Source organism: Peromyscus leucopus, chromosome 16_21 (genome assembly GCF_004664715.2).
Source record: "Peromyscus leucopus breed LL Stock chromosome 16_21, UCI_PerLeu_2.1, whole genome shotgun sequence".
Classification (NCBI taxonomy): domain Eukaryota; kingdom Metazoa; phylum Chordata; class Mammalia; order Rodentia; family Cricetidae; genus Peromyscus; species Peromyscus leucopus.
This window is the reverse complement of record NC_051084.1, coordinates 11,549,187-11,570,414: the sequence shown is the minus strand read 5'-3', so window position 1 is coordinate 11,570,414 and position 21,228 is coordinate 11,549,187. Positions and strand designations below refer to the sequence as shown.

Below are 21,228 nucleotides of genomic sequence, written 5' to 3'. Positions count from 1 at the left end.
CTGTAATCCCAGCACTACAGGGTGGGGACGAGGCCGCCATTCGAGCTGATCAGTAAACTGGTTCAGTGAGAAAGCCAGGCATGGTAGCACACTTTTAATCCCAGCACAGAAACAGACAGGTGACTCTGAGTTCAAAGCCAGACTTGTCTACATAGCAAGTTACGGGCCGGGTCAGAGCTATGTAGTGAGACCCTGTATAAACAAACACCAAATCGTGGCCCTCTGGTGCACGTACGTACACTGCATCCATTCACACGTGTGCAGACGATACAAAAAACCCTAATAACCCACCTCTCCACAAGTCGTGGTTTTGCCGCAGAGTAGGGTGGGTGAGATGGCCAGACACTGGGGACTGGGTTAGGAAGAGGCATGACTTTGGTCGGTGGCTGCCCAGCACTGTGGTGTTGGGCCTTGGACCCTTCTGAGGCAGCGGGTCACCTGAGCAGCCTGTGGAGGAGGATGGCCCCGGTGAGGAGCTGAGAGTGCCGGGGGTGGGGGGGGGGGGGGGGGGGGAGCAGCCTGTGGAGGAGGATGGCCCCGGTGAGGACCTGAGAGTGCCGGGGGATGGGGGGGGCCAGCCTGTGGAGGAGGATGGTCCCGGTGAGGAGCTGCGGGGGGGGGGGGGGGCGCGGAGCAGCCTGTGAGGACCCAGAGGGACCAAGTCAGTGCTGTGCCAAGCCCCTGGCTTCTGGGCTGAGGGTCACGTGGCACGGGAAACTAGGAAAGCCTGTAGAGCACACTGAAGATCGCAAGACCACGTTTCGTCCAGAGGGCTAGTTTTCATTTTTGACACAGTGAATGTGTGTAACCTGACCCCTGTCCCCTACATCACCACCATCCCCATCCCACCCCCACACCCCCACACCCCCACACCCCACACCCCCACACCCCCACACCCTGTCCCCTGACCCCAGGCTAGCCTTGAGATCTTCAGCCTTGACTCTACCACATCTTCTCTTTGTGGTTTAGGGGATTTTGTCACATTTTTCAGGCAGGGTCTCAAGTAGTTTAGGCTGGCCTCAGACTTGCTATGTAGTCGAGGATGACCTTGAACTCCTAATGGTTCTGCCTCTGCCAAATGCTGGGATTACAGGTGTATGCCACCCTGCCCTTGCAGAGGCTTTTGCTGTTTTCTTTGCCAGTGTTACGGATCGGTTCCAGGGCCGTATATATGCTCGGTGAGAGTTCCACCCTCCTAACTCCTCCCTCCTGAGTCTGTCTGCTCTGAGCTAATTGACAGGGCAAATCCAGCACCACAGCCATGTCTGTTCCCTGGCAGATCACCGGTCAGGTATGTCAAATCCCCAGCTTATCACAGAAATGCTAGATAGGGGCTGGAGAGATGGCTCAGAGGTTAAGAGCACTGGCTGCTGATCCAGAGGACCTGAGTTCAATTCCCAGCAACTACATGGTGGCTCACAGCCATCTGTAGTAAGATCTGGTGCCCTCTTCTGGCATGCAGGCATACATGCAGGCAGAACACTGTATACATAATAAATAAATAAATCTTAAAAAAGAAACAAAGAAAGAAAGAAATGCTAGATAGTACTGGGAACATTTATTTTCATGTAAAGGCAAATTTCTGAAGCTAGAAGCCAGTCCTGGCTGGGACACTGTGGGCACTGTGGGAAATGTGATTGCTGGTTCCAGTGAGGAGTCAAATTCACCTGGGCAATGTCTTGGTCCTCTGTTTGGTCTCTATTCCTCGCCCGTCTCTGCGCAGCAGTATGGGAACGGGGAGCAAAGGGCAGTACTCACCCCTAGCTTCCGGCCACTTCTCCAGTGGCTGGAGTCATAAGGCTCGGGCCCCTAGACGTGGACTCAGCTGAACATCCAGCACAGAGGCCACCGAAGAGTCAAGTGGCTAGCTGGTGGGAAATGCTAGCTAGGGAGCAAACGTGGGTCTCGGTGGGTAAGCACCCTCGTGGCACTCCGGAGGCCCCTGATGTCTTCACGTAGCTCCCTGCCTGCACTCTAGTAGCGCTTGCCTGCTGCAGACAGTTGTCTGTGGGTGGCAGGAGACTGAAGGGTTCTACCCTGTGCTGGGACTGTGCCTCAGGCCCGCCCGGAGGATCTGGGAACAGGACGCTGGATGGAAAGGTGAGGGGATCCAAGTCCTGATTTTCCTTGCCAGGGAAATTATGGCCTGGAAAAGACAAAAGGCGACTAGATTATAAAATGACACTTTAGAAACCAATTAGAATGACCAATTAGAAACCAACAGGACCCAGCAAGATGTCTTAGTGAGTGAAGATGCTTGCAGCCAAGCCTAACGACTCAAGTTCAATACCTGGGACCCAGAGAGGGGAGGAGAGAGCCAGCCAGCTTCCTAAGTTGTTCTCTGACCCCCACAAATGTACACACACACACACACACACACACGCACGCACGCACGCACACGCGCGCACACACACACACACACACACACACACACACACACACGCACGCACGCACAAATAGATGTAAATTTGTGTGTATGTGTGGTCACACTTCACCTCTGCCCAGACAGGAATTCCTGATTCTAGTGTAGTAAAAGATGAATTTGCCAGCACCACAGTGAACATGAGGAGGTGGGTGGAGAGAGTGTAGTCCCTTTGATTCAGTGATTCCACTCAGAAAAGCAGAATGTTCCAGGAGCTCCCGAGTGTCTACAGGCAGCAGGGTCAGTTTAGGGGACGGCATTCTAGGCACTGGTGTGGGTCTCACGGTGGGCACTGGAGAACCATGAGAAGAATACGTGTGGACACTCGGCTGTGCTTTTTACATGTGATCCCTGTTCCCGGGATCTGTGTGGAAATGCCTCTGTGGGTCCCTCCTGCTACAAGCTCCCCAGTGAACAAAAACACAGGTGCCAGACTGCTCCAAATGGAGCAAGGGGCTCTGCTGATCATCACTACCAGTACCACCATGATGATGATGATCATCATCATCCTCACCATCCTCACCACCATCACCATCACCATCAGAGCCAAGGGTTGGAAGGCACTTCCCCAAAGAAGAATAGTTTAAATGAATCTAGTTCGTGTGCACACAGACCACCTGACCCTCGATGAATGGCATCTACTGGAGATGACACTTGGGAAGAAGAGGTGGTTTCTGGTTTTTGTTTTTTTCTCTTAACTTCTAAGTCATTCTGGAAGATAAAAGGCAATAAAGAAATCGATACAAGGATGGGTGTGGTGGCTACACCTTTAACCCTAGTCCTCAGGGAGACAGAAGCAGGTGGTATATCTGTAAGCTTGAGGCCAGCCTCGTCTACATAGTGAGTTCTGGGCCAGGCCAGCCAATGCTACATAGAGAATCCTGTCTTCAAATCAAAAGAGAAAAGGAAATCAACACACCATGCCTCCTTTGGAGGTCATCGTTTCTGTTTTTCTTCAGCTGTGCAGGACCAGAAAGATGATAAATGTAATATCTGGCATGCCAAATAATTCTATTATTTCTATTAGATTAGCTTTATTGAACATTGCTTTTTATCCTCTGTGGCTTATTTTCTGCTGTACTAGGTTTTCTTTTTTTTTTTCTTTCTGTTTTTTTTTTTTTTTCCCGAGACAGGGTTTCTGTGTGTAGTTTTGGTGCCTGTCCTGGATCTCGCTCTGTAGACCAGACTGGCCTCCAACTCATAGAAATCTGCCTGCCTCTGCCTCCCGAGTGCTGGGATTAAAGGTGTGCGCCACCACCGCCCAGCCTGTATTAGGTTTTCTAACATGTTTCTTACAAATCACTTAAAAATTCTTTCCGAGAATAAGAGCCCAAATCATGAGGGTGGCTTCCAGGAATGCTCTGTCCCATTCGCCAGGCCCCACCGGTTTATGAGAATAACTCCTGGCTGGTTTGCATCTCAAACCCTGGCTTTGCTCTCTCCCTGGAGGTCATGGGATCAAACAGCCAGCGCCTCTGAGCCTGCCCACCTCCACCCAGCCTGTGTCAGCAGCTCGCACACACACACGCACACGCACACGCACACACCCCTGGAGACTCACCTGCCAGAAGCGTCTCTCAGCACCCCTCAGTTGCTTCAGACCTCCTCTGGAGAAAGAGAACAGAATGTTCAGGAGGAGCCTAGCTGCAAGTAAGTCCCTGCATGCTGCAAGCTCATCAGATTCTTTTTTCTGTCTTTTCTTTTTTGTTTGTTTTGTTTTTCAAGAAAGGGTTTCCCTGTGTAACAGCCCTGGCCACCCTGGAACTCACTCTGTAGACCAGGCTGGCCTTGAACTCACAGAGATCGGCCTGCCTCTGCCTCCTGAGTTCAGGGGGGTGGGGGGGTGGATAAAGGCGTGCACCACCACCGCCGGCTCAGATTCCTCTTTCCAAAGAGCCTCTTGTTGACTTTCAAGACGAGGACTGCATTTCCACTGGTAATTCTCATAGGAGCGAGCCCTCCTCCCCAGACTGTACTGTCCATTTATACTGCACGGGCCGCTGTAGCTGCGGGCGGGCCTGAAGCAGCCCTGGAGATGGAACTCACTACGCCAAGAGGGGAGAGGTAAAGGAGAGACACTGGAGAGGCAGGCGAGAGGACTATGTCCACAGCAATCCTTGTATTTTCCACATGCTGCACAACCTCACTTTTATTAATGTAAAATATGACATTAACTCATTAAAGCATAGAACGTGATGGATGAAGAGTTTGAAATTCAGTGCCTGAAAAGGTGGCTCAGTGGCTAAGAGCACTGGCTGCTCTTAGAGGACCCAGGTTCCCAGCACCCAATGGCAGCTCACAACTGTCTGTCACTCCAGTCCCAGATGAGCTGATGCCCTCTTTTGGCCTCCATGTACTGCACACATATGATGAACAGACATAAACGAAGCAAAACACCCATCCACATAAATAATAAAGAGAAAATAAGCTGGGCGGTGGTGGCGCACACCTTTAGTCCCAGCACTCAGGAAGCAGAGGCAGGCAGATCTCTGAGTTCAAGGCCAGCCTGATCTACAGAGTGAGTTCCAGGACAGCCAGGGCTGTTACATAGAGAAACGCTGTCTTAATAACAAAAGGGAGTTAAAAAAGAAAAAGAAATTGATGCTCAAAAAAACCAGGCAGCTGGAGGACAGTGGAGTCCAACACTGAACTCCTGTTCTGACGTCAGGGCCCACACTTCCTCTTCTGGGCCCAGGAAGCTGCCGCTGCATGGCTGCTCAAACCACCGATCTCCGGTTCTCGGGTTCTCGTTCTACCCAGGAACGGCAGGGGCAGTGCTGAGCTGGGCTCCACACCTTTACTGGGAAGTGCAGGGCTGTCTGCCCCTCCTGGCCCTGCGCTGTGCTCTGACTGGAGGGTGTTAACTCTTTCAGCTGTCACAGAAACTAAGCGGGCCCGGGGTTACAGTGAGGGAAATGAAGTCTGGGGAAAGAAAAACCCGGGAAGACCGAAGACAGACGCCACGGGATTGCGAGGAGGAGGAGGAGGAGGAGGAGAAGGCAGTGACCGCCATTGTAATAGTAAGGGCCATCTGCAGAAGACATTCTTCAGAGAGGATTCGTGTGAGTGACTGCTTCCCTCTGACTGGATAAATCTTCCGGAAAAGAAAGATTGCAAACAGTCAAGAACACTCTGCGTATATGAAGACAGATTTAAGGACAGAGAACGACACACAGTGATCCCAACTGCCACTCCACCTTCATGGAAAAGCCTGAACTCTGGAGACGATGCTGTCGGGACAGAGTGCTGCTGGAACCCCTACATTGCTGTACCTGCCCCGTGTGTGGTGATCACATTGGCCCCGCAAGTGAACATCACCCCACCTCTGCCTGGGGAAGGCACTCTGTAAAGTCCAGCTTCAGTTCCTTCCCCTAAACAGGGTCCTCGGGGACCCAGCCGCTACAGGAGCCCCATGAAGGAAAGAGATCTTGATCTACCTCTGGCGATGTACAGGTCCCCATTACCAGTCACAGAGGTGGGTGGGCTCCAGGCTCAGCTAGAGAAGCCTGGCCTCCGGGCTTCCGGTTTCTCCTATGCGGGGTATCCTTGGTCCTGGGCCCAGCAGGGGGCAAGAGGCTGCCTACTGCCCCTCGTCCTGGTCCAAGGGCTGATGTGATGGCACTGTTCTCGGGAGGCTGGGGACATCCCTAAGGTGTCTCAGGCGTGATGGTGGCCACCTGCTAGGAACAGCATTTGGGAGTCCTTGGAGCTGTGAGACAGGTGCTGTGCTCTGGCTAGATTAATCCTGACACCGGAAAGGCCCCTCAAGATAATCGCAAGAAAGGGGCCAAGTGGAGATGGGCAGAGAATCCCAGGCAACAGGAAGCAGTCAGGGAACGTTCCCCAGGGACCCATGTCCACGTTGTCCCAATCCCCCCCCCCCCGGCATGTCAGACGTAGCTGGTGGCAAATTGAGTTGGACAGACAGGAGAGAGGAGAGGCGGCCTGGGAGCCCACACGCCCCATCCCCACGGCAGGAGCTGTCCATTCACACCATCGAGTTTTCAAGACTACCCACACAGCCCACCCAACCTTCTCCAGCAACTCATGTCTTCTACCCCTCCCCCTCCACCTGCCACCCCCCCATGACTTAACCCAGCTACAGTGCCTCCTAGGAGGACCCCAGGTAGCTCCCCCTGCCGTATTAGGGCCCTTTCCTGTTCATGGGTCTTTTCTGAATGGCCTGCCGGCTTTCAACCTTCCACTGACGGCCTTTCTCAGGGAGGACAGGCACAGGGTTGGGTCTGGTCCCAGCTGCTTCTGAGAGTCATCCTCCCACCCACCTCTCCACCCAGAGTCCCGAAAGAGAGGAAGACAGGTACCTTTCCCATCTGCCTTGTAGTCATCCGGGAGGAGCTTGTCCTGCCGATAGCCCAACACAAAAGCCAAGAAGGAGAGGATGAGAGCGTCTCCGATGCTGAGGATGGCCAGCATGAAGGCCCAGCGGATGGTGCAGTGGCCCAGTGTGTACTTGCCCGTCTGCTCACCACACATCCGCCGCACCTCACTGGAGTCCCACCCATCTGGGTAGACCAGGCATCCGATCATCAGGCCGGTGGCTAAGGAGACAAGAGGGCACCAGTGGTGTCAGGCTGGGCGTGCCCCCAGCTGCCTCCCTCACACCTTCAACTGCTTTGTCACCTCCCTGGTCTCTGGGCTAGCCTTGGCTTCTTCCATCCGTGTAAAACACAAGTGAAAAAGCTGAAGGTCATAAAGCTAAAGTCCTGGGAACCAGCAGACGGGATAGATAAAGGGCCAGGTTCCCAGCCAGGGGCTCTGCCCCGCACCGGGTGGCTCCGCCCCGCACCAGGTGGCTCTGCCCCTCACCGGGTGGCTCCGCCCCTCACCGAGTGGCTCCGCCCCGCACCGGGTGGCTCCGCCCCGCACCGGGTGGCTCTGCCCCGCACCGGGTGGCCCTCTCCTTCTCCCCTTCTCACCCTGGGCTCAGCAAGGCACTGCCTACTCTGGCTCCAGAGCCCTCCGCCGTCTGATCCCAAGATGCATCTCTTCTGAGAGATGCTCACTCATCCTCCATCTCCAAAGTGTAACAGTGAGGCAGGCAGTGGTTTTGATCTGCAGAGCCTTCCATTTTCATGGCACACCTTACAACTCAGGTCCTTCGACCGAATGGACACGGGTCAGCCCCATCCCTGCCTTCTCGCTTTCTTCAAGAGCCTTTCACGCTCCTTCCCTCTGCAATAATGGCAGAGAGGACAACCAAGAAGAGTCGAAGTAGAGCCCCCGATGATGCAGGAGGGCACACAGCATGAGAGAGAGAGAGAGAGCGGTGTTCCAGCCCGGCAGTTGGAAGCTCTTGCTCCTCACCACCACCGCCTGTGGGCTTCGCATTTGCCAAGTGCTTATAAAATGCTTCTCGTGCACTGTATCATCCTCATCGGGTCCCCAGGGGGTCCGATACCATCACCAGACCCTACAGATCACATGCGCTGGGCTGAATGTTTTGACACCGCCCACCCCGCAACCTGTATGTGGAAATTCTAACTCTCAGAGCGATGGTTATTGGAAAGTGGCGCTTTGGGATGGGATTAGCCCCCTAATAAAAGAGACCCTAGAGAGACTTCCTGCCTTTCCTTTCCCTTGTGGGCAGAGCAAGAAGTCAGCAGTTGGCGGCTGGAGGATGACCCTCAGGAGAACCACACTGTACCAGCCTGAGCTCAATCGTCCAGACTCCAGAGGTGTGAGAAATAAATGCCCATTGTTAAAGCCCCTTCACCTCTGGGAATTTGTTATAATAACCCAAATTCACTAAGATGGGAAGTTACCAAGGTTCAGGGAAGACAACTGAACCCATGCTCAGCCCACACCCCAAGCTCCATCAGTATTTTAGGCTTCAATCCCCCACCTCTACAGGGGCATCTATTTTGTCTCTTTGTAATTACCCTCACCCTGCCCTCTGGCTTTGTGGGAAATTGTGAGGTAACAGATGCACGCCCCAGTTGCTGGCAATGGGGCACACCCCTTTACCCCTCCTGCCTCCGACACAGAGTGGAACACAATCCTACCTTTGTCCTCACCCCACATAAATGCTTCATGGGATGGCACTCAGCCACCTCTGCTATCAGTATTTCAGTCCCGTGGCCTGGATAGTATCTGACTCACATAGCCCGAGGATCCTCCACCCAGGCCTGCCTCCTGCAGCCTGCTCAGACAATACACCTGTTGAAAGATGCTGGAATGGGGACAGACAGCACTGAGGAGGGCTGGGGTGTCTCCAGCATCCTGTAACCCTGAGGGAAAGACCAGCTGGCAAACACATCCACATTCTCTGGAGTGGGATTTTCATGGCCCCTTCCTGATATGGCCACTATGGACTGTTACCCCTACTTCCCAGCAAGGCTTGGAGATGTCTTGAGGCTGGGGAGGAACTCAGGCCCAGCTGAGTGGCCTGCATGTCAGATTGGGAATTAAGTCTGCCTTCACTTGCTAAGTGTTCACCCACAAGTCTGAAGCAGGACTTAGTAAAGGCAGGAACGCTCACTGCTGGGTTGTATGAGGCTTCACTAGAAAATGAAGCAGTTTGTGAATCATGCTTATAAAATATGGGTCTCAATAAAAATGGCCTCAGAAGCTGGGCAGTGGCGGTGCACACCTTTAATCCCAGCACTTGGGAGGCAGAGGCAGGCGGATCTCTGTGAGTTCAAGGCCAGCCCAGTCTACATAGTGAGCCCCAGGACATACAGGGATATAGAAAGAAACCCTGTCTCAAAACAACAACAAAAATGGTTTTAGAATACACCTAATTTGGGGGGAATCCTTAATTCTCCTGAAAGACACTAGCCCTTCAGGCTTACACCCCCAAGCCTCAGGAAAGGAGAAACTTCAAGCCTCAGGAAAGGAGAAACTAAAAGAACTAGTTCTAAGGGCAACCTGACTCAGCCATTGTTCAACCACCGCTGCAACAATGTAACAATGTAAAGAGATTTCTGTTAAGAGATGCGTTCAACTGTGACTGGGATAGTTGCAGGTGTTCCAGGAAGGACCACTGTGACCTTGTGTAAACTCCACTTCTTCCCTGATACCCCTGCTTGAGGTTTCAAGAAGAATGTACCTGTTGACGTAACTGTACCCCCTCTGTGATCACTCTGTACCCAGACCATGATCTTGTGAAACGAAATTGTATGAGAACTGTAATCTTATGGCTTTTGTGGGTTTTTCCTTTAAAAGCCCCCATGTGGCTGCAGTAAGATGAGGCTCTTGCTCTTAGGAGCAGAGTTTGCCCTTCTGTACAGAAGCTTCTTCAATAAACACCTCTTGCTGTTGCATCAACTGGACCGGAGTCTGGGCTCTTGGGGTGCCTACTCTAGACCCCCCAGATTTTGTGGTCCAACACTCCCAGGGTCTGATTTGCCTGCTGGCCAGCTATAGCCTTGGTCAACTCTAACCCTCTCTGTCAGCCTAATCCCTCATCTAAAGCTGGGGTCCCCTGCAGCTCTGCTTGCCTGAGATTCAGACCCCTGTTTTTGACACCCTCTGACCCCACCAAGTTAATACTACTTTAACTAAAGATGTTTTTGACTCCAGTCTCCGGTCCCCACCACTGTTGATGGGCATCTGTGGGTGGTTAGGGACTAAGAGACCAAAGGCTGCTGAAGGGCATAGGTCACCTCTTCCTGAGCTCCGGGGGAGACCAAGATCAGCTGGCCCAAAGACCAAGAGGGGCACCTGAGCCTGGAGCAGGAAAGGGGATGCCTTGCCTCGGGACCCCACAAGCAGCTGCCAAGCTGACACGGAGTTAAAGGAGCCCGGGCAACAAGTCTGTGCACCACCACCTCTCAAAACAGTGACTCACTATAGAGTTCACGTCCAGGGACGAAGACTCTCTTCTCCACAGTAAAAGAGGGGAGGGGCTTGGAAGGAAATTGCTAAGAGAGAGGTCATAGCCAGAGGAACAGCAACGGTCTCAAACGCCTGGGATCTTCCATGGGAACAGCTGGAGGCAGGAAAAGGCATGGAGTGAGGGTAGAGATCTGGGAAGCGCCATCACCGTGGCCCAGTGGTTGTGTGCAAGGCCACACGGCAACAGCCTTCCTCCCCTCTCTGGGAGCAGCCCACCTGTTGTGTGGTGGTCTGGGTGTTGGTACACCTGATTGCTTCTACCAGGAGCTATGGGCCCCCCACCAAGGCTCTTCTTTCTGGCTCAGTAGCTTTACAGCATGAGTGGACCAGTGTCTCAGCATGCCCCCGCACTAGTTTTTTTGGGTTTTGTTTACTTGTGTGTGTACGTGTGTGTGACACTCATGGGCACATGCCACAGCATGGGTATGTAGGTCACAGGACAACGCAAAGGAGTCTGTTCCTTACATTATGTGAGTCCTGCAGGTTGAACTCAGAGTGTCGGACATGGTGGCAAGCCCCTTTACCAGTTGAACCATCTTGTAGTCCCTGCCTCATCCTTTCTAAGACTCACAGGTGTTCCTCCTTCAGACAGTGTCACAATGTAGCCCAGGCTGGGCTAGAACTTACAGCAATCCTCTTGTCCCTGTCTCCCAGGTGCTGGGATCATAGGTGTGAGTATGCCCAGCTCTCCTCAGAATCTTCTGTGGAACACTGAGTAGAAGAAGGCCAAGAGCCTCCACAGGAATGGGAAGCCACAGCTGTGCCCTGGGCCTGTCCCAGCCCCTCTGCCCTCCCGCAAACCCTGCTCACCTGCAGCCAGCTGCATCCAGGCACAGATCTTGTAGACCGTGGCCGTGTTACAAACGAAGAACAGGCTGAAGCAGATGATGGAGCCAATGATGAGGAACATGGCCAAGGCCACGAAGAACATGGCGGTCTTGAAGGCTCTGGAGGGAATGGAGGAGAAGTCCAGAGGGCCACCCTTGCAGATCAGTTCCGATGAGAGCACATTGCCCACGCAGTAGGAGAACAGGCCAAAGTAGCCGGCCTGCGGCGTGCTCACACTGTCGCCTATCCAGTAGGGCTGGATGAAGAGGGCCATGACCAGCACTGAGAAGCAGATGGTGAGCGTGCCCCACATCACTCCCACGGCGCGCGAGTTGCGCACGTAGTTGGTGTGGTAGATCTTGGCCGCCTCCTGGGCTGGCAGCAACTTCACCATGGCGAAGGCCGCAGGACTGGGGCAGGGGCACTGGCTGGTTGAGGTTCTGCGGCTCTAGGGAGCAGGGCTGGGTCCTGGGTCCCCCCTCAGCCTGGTGTGAGGAGCAGCCTGAGGTCAGGGCTCAGCGTGGGCATGCCCGCGGGGCATCCAGGAGCGCAGCAAGCCAAGGTCAACCCTGTCTTGGCAGAAGACGCCCGGATCGGGAGGGTCTCAGGTCTGCCGCCTCCTCTAGGTCGGTCGGGGTCTGGGCCTGCGCCGCCGCCCGGCTCGCCCCTCCCGCTGCCCCTCGCAGGCCCCGCCCGGCCGGCTCCGCTGAGCGCGCGTTTCAGCACCACGGTCAGCGCCAGCGCTCGGGGGCGGGGCCTGCGAGGGCGGGGCCGGCGGCCACGGGGAGCCGGGAGGGGAAGCGAGCCGAGACCCAACCCTCTCTTCCTCCCAGGGTGGGGCCGCGGCTGTCACGTTCCTCTGGCTGATCCCAGCTGCAAAAACCGCTTCTCGGCCCCCTACACCCGGCCTCTACACCCCTGGCTCCCTAGCCACCCTTCGGGGACCTCACCTCCCATCGGCAGCACCCCCCACCCCGCTACCCCTAGGGCTGCAAGTTTCCACTGTGGTTTCCGGCTCGGTCTTCCAGCCAATGACTGCCAAGAGCCGGGTGGAGGCTAGATGTATATATGGTCCTGCCTGCAAGGACCGTGAGCCTCAGCTGGTGCGAAAACCCCGGCAACTATAAAGAATAGCAAAATCCATTCCCAAACCTCAATATAGCAAGGTGTCCAACACTCGGCCTTTCTCCTCGAGTTTCTGTTTTTGCTGAAGATTTCTTTAAAAAAATTTTTTCCCCTTGCTTGATGTGGTAGCTCACACTTGTAATCCCAGCACACTCAAGGAGAGTCTACATAAGATCCTGTCTCAAAAAAAAAAGAAAAGAAAGGAAAGGAAGGAAGAAACCATATATACCCAGCTTTAGTAGATAATTACATGGCTAACGTAAAGAACTAGGAAAATCCAGGAAAAATTACATAAAAGAATAATGCATTTATAACCCCGACATAACTCGGTAAGTAAAGTAGACATGGGCTTTGGGCTGAAGCGAGGGCTTCACGGGTGAATGTTTGCCATGCAAGATTAAGGACCTGGGGGTTGGGGATTTAGCTCAGTGGTGGAGCGCTTACCTAGCAAGTGCAAGGCCCTGGGTTCGGTCCTCAGCTCTGACAAAAAAAAAAAAAAAAGATTAGGGACCTGAGTTCAAATCTCCAGAACCCAGGTAAAACAAGATTGGAGGAGGAGCTGGGAGAATCTGCAAGAGCTGGCAAGCCAGCAAAACTGGTTTATGAAGAAGCACACAAGAGGCCTTCCCCAAACCAGGGGAAAGGTGAGCACTGGCAGCTGAGTTTGACCTCTGACCTTCACATGTAGTCTGTGACATAAGCACACACACACACACACACACAGGCACACATCATTCACTCATAAATCATAGACATATTTAAAAACTGGATTGTAAAGCTGGGCTTTAATGGCCTGGTGGACTCCAGAGAGGTAGTGGAGTACAGGACACCTTTAATCTCTGCGCTTGGGAGGCAGAGGCAGGTGGATCACTATTAGTTTGAGGCTAACCTGGTCTACACAGTGAGTTCTAGGACAGCTAAGGCTACATAGTGAGACCCTGTCTCAAAAATATCCAACCAGGGGCTGGAGAGATGGCTCAGTGGTTAAGGGCACTGACTGCTCTCCCATCGGACCTGGGTTCAATTCCCAGCACCCACATGGCAGCTCACAACTGTCTGTAACTCCAAGATCTGACACCCTCATACAGTCTATATACATGCAGCAAAACACCAATGCAAATAAAATTAAACAAATAAAAAATATCCAACCTACCAAACAAGGACAACAAAACTGGACTTGAAGTGGGCATGGCTACTCACACCTGTAATCCAGCACACGTGTGGCTTCAGACAGGAGGATTACCCCGTGTTCAAGGCCAGCCTAGGTTACCATGAGACCTCGTTAAAATTAAGGAGTTTTGACTTAGACAGACAGAGGTTGGAGCCTGCACTTATGAAACAGACATCCACAGACAGACATCCTGACAACCTCTTGCTCTGTGGACACAGATGGCTGGGGATTCCTCTTGCTCTAGAGAGTTGGCAACAAGAACAAGTTTGTTGAGGGGGTATGGTGGCCCCACCAGGATGGCACTCAGGGCTTCCCCAAAAGGTAGACTTCACAAGGGATGGGATTCCACACGCTCTTAACTACTCACCCACTAACCCAGAACCTGTGCGTGGTGTCTCATGGGGGCAGGGGAGTTTCTTTACAGAAATGTCTAGTTAAGAGATTTTTTAAAATATATACAACCTGAGAATTTCATATATACATACAATGTTTTTTTTAAGTTTTTCTTATTTTTGTTTAAAGTGTTTGGTTGTTTTGCCTGCATGTAAGTCTGTGCACTCCAGAACTGGAGTTACAGATGGTTGTGAGCTGCCAGGTGGGTGCTGGGAATTGAACCTGGATGTTCTGGAAGAACAGCCCATGGTCTTACCCACTGAGCCATCTCTCCAGCCCCCCCAATATTTAAAAACTGGTAATAAGAGCTGGAGAGGTGGCTCAGAGGTTAGGAGCACTGGCTGTTCTTCCAGCAGAGGTCCTGAGTTCGATTCCCAGCAACCACATGGTGGCTCACAACCATTTGTAATGAAATCTGGCTCTCTCTTCTGACCTGCAGGGATACATGCAAAACAGAATACTGTATATGCATAATAAATAAATCTTAAAAAAAAAAACCGTAATAAGAGCTGGAGAGATGGCTCAGAGGTTAAGAGCACCATCTGTTCTTCCAGCAGAGGTCCTGAGTTCAATTCCCAGCAACCACAGGATGGTCCCCAACCACCTATAATGAGATCTGATGCCCTCTTCTGGCCTGCAGGCATACATGCAGGCAGAACGCTGAATACATAATAAATAAATAAATAAATAAGCCTTAAAACAGACAAACAAACAAACAAAAAACCAAACTGATGATAATAAGTCCAGCAAAAGATGAGAAGCATCCAGAATTCACATGCTGCTGTTGGCACTGTGTACCAGTCCAGCCGCTTAGGAAAACTGAGCCTCTTAGAGACTGAACTGGGCATCTGTCATGTGACCCAGATATCTGACACCTAGGTGTTTGCCCAGAGAAATGAACACTTGCGTTTACACACAAACTTTTCCATGGTGTCCTAGTTGGGATTATTATTGCTGGGCTGAAACACCGCGGACAAAAGCAAGCTGGGGAGGGAAGGATTTGTTTGGCTCACACTTCCACGTCCCTGTTCATCTCTGAAGGGAGTCAGGAGAGGAATTCACACAGGGCAGGAACCTGGAGGCAGGAGCTGATGCAGAGGACATGGAGGGGTGCTGCTTACTGGCTCCTTGTAGTTTCCTCAGCCTGCTTTCTTATAGCACCCAGGACCACCAGCTCAGCGGTGGCACCATCCACAATGGGTTGCTCCTATGGGCTTGCCTACAGCCCAGTCTTATGGAGGCATTTTCACAATAGAGGCTTCCTTCTCTCTGATGACTATAGTTTGTGTCAAGTTGACATAAAACTAGCCACTACATGTGTGCACACACTAATTTGTATAGCAATTGCCCCACACTTTTAAGAGATAATCCAAAGGCCACACCTGTACAGATCCATTGTGCACTGGGCCACTGCTGTGCAGGGGGAGAGGCCATCTTGGGAGCTGAGTGTGGCAGTGTACACCTGTCATCCCAGTTCCTGGGAGACTGAGAAAAGACTGTGAGCTTGAGGCCAGCCTGGGCGGCAGAGTGAGAACCCTGCCTCAAACACCAGCAAGCTAGGACTTGGGTTCAGTGTCAGAGCAGGTGTTTAGCGTGTAAAGGCCCTGTGGCCAACCCTAAGCACACAACCCCCCCCCCACAAGCATTGAAAAGAGAGGGAGGGGGGAAATGGAGGAGGAGGGGCACCTGCCGCAACACGCCGGGACTCAGAGGCATCTGCACTAAGTCACAGAAGCCTGATCACCACAAACAGTGCAGTGTGGGAGTTCATCTGTATGATCCTGAAGGCTGAACTACAGAGAAAGGAAACAATCCTGTAGTCATTACAGTGTGGTGATGAAGGACCGCAAGGGGGTCTTTGCAGGGTGAGGATATTTGTTAATCGCAAAGGTGTGAGGAGAAAGACCACCGACCCAAATCACCATGGCCAAATTAATTAAAGCAAGCATTTTTTAAAATTCGTGTACACAGGCTGCCTCCCCCTAACGGGTGCAGAGGTCAGCATTGGACACGAGGAGGCCAAGATCTTTGTAGTAGATTTTACTGTGGGTTTGGAGGACAAATAGGTGAGATTACAGGAGCAGAACAGAAGCATGACAAGTTAGTCCTGACGACCTCCTGAGACAAAGACGTGGTTACAAGGCGGGCATAAGAAGGTAGTCATGACAACCTCCTGAAACAAAGGTAGGGTTGAAAGATGGTTGTCTGTTGTTTGTTGTGTGTGTGTGTGTGTGTGTTGTTTTTTGTTTGTTTGCTTTTTGTGTTTTGAGACAGGGTTTCTCTGTGTTAAAGTTTTCCTGGAGCTCTCGCTGTAGACTAGGCTGGCCTCGAACTCACAGAGATCTACCTGTCTCTGCCTCCCGAGTGCTGGGATTAAAGGCATGAATCACTACCTCTTTTTTTGTTTTATTTCATTTAGTTTGGCAAGATGGTTATAAACAACTTTTGAGACAAAAGCATGATTGCCCTTCCTGGAACATGCAGTATAGAGCCATTTGTAGTTAAGGTTAAAGGGGCTGGAGAGATGGCTCAGAGCTTAAGTCCACTGACTGTTCTTCCAGAGGACCTGGGTTCAATTCCCAGAGCCCACATGGCAGCTCACAACTGTCTGTAACTCCAACACCTGACACCTTCACACAGACATAAATATGTGCGTGCAAAACACCAATGTAGCCGGGCGGTGGTGGCGCACACCTTTCATCCCAGCACTAGGGAGGCAGAAGCAGGCGGATCTCTGTGAGGTTAAGGCCAGCCTGGCCTACAGAGTGAGTTCCAGGAAAGTCGCAAAGCTACACAGAGAAACCCTGTCTCCAAAAACAAAACAAAACAAAAAACCAATGCACAAAATAAATAATTTTTTTAAAAAAGGTTTCAGGTGGGGCATAGCCCAATCTTTGAGAAAGAGATTTAATCATAAATAGGAATGAGCCTGTAAGATGGTTTTTAAGCCTAAGATGGAGGCAGGCTGGTTCATCATATTTTTTACTTTTTGATTCTGTAATTTCACACACCCATGAAGAATGTACTTTGATCACCGCCCCCACGTCGACTCTTATCCCTTCCCCCTCCCACTGAACCTCTCCTATTTCACATCTTTTTCCTTTCGGCCCACAACATTTAACTAAGGTTAAATAATAAATAATTAAATAAGCATGCCTGGGGGTGTGGTTATTTCCTTGAACAAGCCCAATTTACCTACCAGTGGTGACACCACCTAAGATGCCCTCCCCCAGCAACCAGTAACTGCCAATAGGTCTTCAGGGAGGGGCAGGGCCTTATGAGACCCTCGCTGTCCTTGACAGAAGGTCGAGGGGGCCAATGGTGCGCAGGTCTTGCTCAGGTAGCCACTGCGGCAGCGAGTTCATGGTGCTGAAGCCACGCAGGTCCCGAAGACGGCATCCTTCAGCCCTTCTGGAAGTTCTTTTATTCCTCCTGCCCATCTCTTCTCCTGAACTTTGCAGGGGGTCATGTAGACGTCCCACTTCGGGCTAAGCACTCAGCAGTCACCGATTCTAGTCTGCATTAACCGGCGCCCACAGCAGAAGCTTCTCTGACCAAGGCTGAGACAGCACTAATCTGCGAGTGTGAACATAAACACTTAGGCTGTTTGACATCATGTTCCCACAGGGAAACAAACATAGGAACCAGTGGGGTGGTGGCGCACTCCCTTAATCCCAGCACTCGGGAGGCAGAGGCAGACAGATCTGAGTTCGAGGCCAGCCTGGTCTACAGAGGGCGTTCTAGGGCAGTCAGGGCTACGCAGAGAAAACCTGTCTCGAAAAACCCAAAACCACCCAACCAAACAAACAAAAAACTCAAAAACAAAAAACAAAAAGGATCTCGGGCCAGCAAGATTGCTCAGCCGTATGGGAGCCTGCCTCCAAGCCTGGGATCTGAGTTCCATCTCGGGGACCCGTGTGGTGGAAGCGGAGAACTCATTTCCAAAAGTCTCGCAATGGGGCATAGGGTGGTTCATGCATAGAATTCGGGAAACTCTAGGTCGGCTTCACTAGCGCGGTGTCCAGAGTAGAAATTAAGGAGAAGGAACGCAAGCCTTCAGTACACCCGAGCGAGCAGGAGCAGGACCGACCACGCAGGGCCCTGATGGGCCAAGCTACCTGCGCCAAGCCCAGCGAGCATGACCGCATGGGAACCCACAGCCACCAGGGGGCGCTCCGCACTGGTCCGAGTTTTCTTTGCTGTGATGTGAATAAAGTAACAATGTTTCTTCTCTTGAGGGTCTTCCACGTGGATCACTAGCAATTTAGCCTTTAATTTACAGAATCAAGTGATTGTGACCAAGACGGAGGAAGAGGACATCGCACAGCTCAGGGCCTGGAGAGACCCTGAGCTGGCCCCCAGCCATGCATCCTGGAGCCTGACTGTGGGTCCGGCGGAGGAAGGCGTCTGTGCAGGAGGCACGGGCATGGCAAGGATTGTAAAGCAGGACGGGGTGGGATCCTTTGTGTGTTGACTGACCAGAGATCAGGTGAGGGGACAGCCTAGCAGACTGTGAAGTCCTGAACTAGTGACGCTGGCTGCTCTTCCAGAGGACCCCGGTTCGATTCCTGGCACCCACGTGGTAGCTTACAACTGTCTGTTAACTCCAATCCCTTGAGATATGACGCCCTCCTCTGGTCTCCAAGGGCACCAGGCACGCACCCACATGGTGCACAGACACACATGCAGGCAAAATATCCATACACACCATCATCACCATCACCATCACCATCATCATCATCATCATCATCACCATCACCATCACCATCACCATCATCACCATCACCATCACCATCACCATCACCATCATCACCATCACCATCCTCCTGCCACTGCTGTGGTAAGGCCACAGAAGCTGCCCTCTCCTTCTGCTCCGGTCTTGGCAGGAGACTTAGAAACCGGAGGGCCTCTGCAGGCTGAGAGAAGAGCTAAAAAGAGACTGCCGGCCTCAAAGCCACTTCCTCATCTCATTTTTTAAAAACCACATCTTTAATCAAAAGAACACATGTCAAACAAATAGCTTTAAAAGGTTGAAAGATACAGAGTAAACAAAACAGCACCGTGGGAAGGGTTGGGAACAGTGGAAATGTCAGGTACCGGGTGCACAGAGCAGGGCAGGATTGATAACGGCTTAACCCTCACGTATGAAAGACCCAAGTCTGCACCTGATCTATCCGGCACGTCTATGTGCATATGTGTTTGAACGTGTGCGGGTGCATGTGTGTTTGAACACGTGTGCGTGCATGTGGAGGCGTGAAGCTGACCTCAGGTGTCTTCCGTGATCACTCTCTGCTTTATGTATTGAGGTAGTCTCTTGCTGAACCTGGAGCCTGCCAGTTGCAGCTAGTCTAGCTGGCCAGTTTGCCCCAGGATCCCTGTCTCCACCTCCCTGGCCGCAGATGACTGGCAACTGGCTTTCATGTTGTTCTGAGGGTGGGAACGTCAGTCCTCACATTGGTGCAGCAAGCACTTTTATCCCCCTGGGCCATCTCCCCAGGCCCTCGTCCTCTTTTAATGAGACAGGATTTCATGCTAGCCTGAAAGTTCAGGTTGGCCTTGAACTTACAGCAATTCTCCTGTCTCAGCCTCCAGAACACTGATATTTCAGATATGAGGCACACACCTAGCTTTTTGTTTTATTTTTTTTTTAAGCAGTCTTGCTGGGTAACCCAGGCTGTCCTTGAACTCACAGTCCTCCTGCATTGGCCTCCAGAGTGCTGCCTGACACACACCACCACGACCACCTTGCATGCTGATTCTTTGAGTGTCTCTTTTAGGAAAGAGAGAGAGAGAGAGAGAGTGCGTGCCTGATGCCTGCCTTCATAGCTCCATGGGAAACAGGCCATGGCTGCTGGTGCCTCTTGAAGGCTGCTCCGACCTTCCTTCCCTAAGCACGAGTCTTACCATTGGTTCACTGCCTTCTTGGACTTTTCTACTTCTACGCTGTCATAGTTTTCTTTCTCTTGTTTCAGTGAGCGCTGTAAACAAAAGCAACTTGGGGAAGAAAGCACCATTTTGTTTTCTGTAATCAAGGGGAACCAGGGCAGGAACTCCAGGCAAGATCTGGAAACAAAAACCACAGAGGAGCGCTGCTTGCTGGTGCTCCCAGGCTCGAACTGAGGAACCTCTCTTTCTTTAATTTTTTTAGACTTATTTACTCCATGTGTATGAGTGTTTTGTTTGCATTTATGTATGTGCGTCATGTGCGTGCCTTGGAGGTCAGAAGACGTCTCAGATACCCTGGAACTGGAGTTAGGGAGGATTATGAACTACCGTGTATGTGCCGGGGATTGAACCTGGGTCTGGCTGCACTAGCCACAAGAGCCATCCCTCCAGCCCCTCAGCTATATTTCTTTCTTTTTCTCTTCTTTTTTTTTTTCTTTTTGATTTTTCGAGACAGGGTTTCTCTGTGTAGACTTGGAACCTGTCCTGGATCTCGCTCTGTAGACCAGGCTGGCCTTGAACGCATAGAGATCTGCCTGCCTCTGCCTCCCGAGTGCTGGGATTAAAGGCGTGCGCCACCACCGCCGGGAAGCCTATCTTTCTTACACAGCCCATGCCTACCTGCCTCGGGATGGAACCATTCACAGCGTGCAAGGCTCTTATGCACCAATTAACACTTGAAAACACTGCAGAAACGGCCAGAGGCCAGTCTGACGGAGGAGGCAATGCTTCCACGACAGTCCTTCTTCCTAGGTGGTGTCAAGTTGTCAAGCCAGGTCAGCCACCACATAGGCCGCAACTCAGCTTGAAGGTGGCTGTGGGTCAGATGTCCACCCTCATCTGGGTGGCTCTGGAGAGAGGCGGCTCACTGAGGCTGCGGCTGTGGGTGAGGGGCAGACCCTGAAGGAGGCGAAGGGGTGGGCACCCAGGAAGGGCTCAGAGGCCACCGTGCCTCAGGCCCCTCACCAGGGTTCCACCCCAGGTATAAGACAGAATCAGGGAGAATCTTGCTTTTGCCATATGTCACTATGTTATATAAGACTCAGTCCCCTCCCCACCCCACCCCCGAGACAGTGTTTCTCTGTGTAGCCCTGGATGTCCTAAAACTTGTCCTTGAACTCAGAGATTCTCCTGTCTTTGCCTCCCAAGGGTTAGGATTAAAAGCATGCATTACCTACCCAGCTATAAGACACAATCTTTTTTTTTTTTTTTTTTTTTTTTTTTTTTTTTTTTTTTTTTTTTTTTTTTTTTGGTTTTTCGAGACAGGGTTTCTCTGTGTAGCTTTGCGCCTTTCCTGGAACTCGCTTTGGAGACCAGGCTGGCCTCGAACTCACAGAGATCCGCCTGCCTCTGCCTCCCGAGTGCTGGGATTAAAGGCGTGCGCCACCACCGCCCGGCAAGACACAATCTTAAACACAGAGCTAAATATATTTTTCCAGATGTTATCTGCTGTGGGATAATCCTTCTCATTGGCTAACAAAAAAGCTGT

At 51.9% G+C, this 21,228-nt stretch overlaps 1 protein-coding gene across 1 annotated transcript; it reads right to left on the bottom strand.

The window, feature by feature from the left end:
* Positions 1–1,543: 1,543 nt before the first annotated feature.
* Lhfpl5 (LHFPL tetraspan subfamily member 5) lies at positions 1,544–11,779 on the bottom strand. Its single transcript, XM_028888420.2, has 4 exons — positions 11,090–11,779; positions 6,745–6,981; positions 3,984–4,029; positions 1,544–2,146 (listed from the first exon to the last, which is right to left on the bottom strand). The coding sequence occupies exons 1-3, from the start codon at positions 11,499–11,501 to the stop codon at positions 4,019–4,021; spliced, it is 660 nt and encodes a 219-aa protein (XP_028744253.2). The 5' UTR covers positions 11,502–11,779; the 3' UTR covers positions 1,544–2,146; positions 3,984–4,018.
* Between the last annotated feature and the right edge of the window lie 9,449 nt (positions 11,780–21,228).

Coding starts and splice junctions, on each gene's coding strand:
- Lhfpl5 (XM_028888420.2), bottom strand. CDS start 11,501: ATGGTGAAGTTGCTGCCAGCCCAGGAGGCGGCCAAGATCTACCACACC. Junction 6,982..11,089: donor CTGGATGCAGCTGGCTGCAG/GTGAGCAGGGTT, acceptor TTGTCTCCTTAG/CCACCGGCCTGATGATCGGA.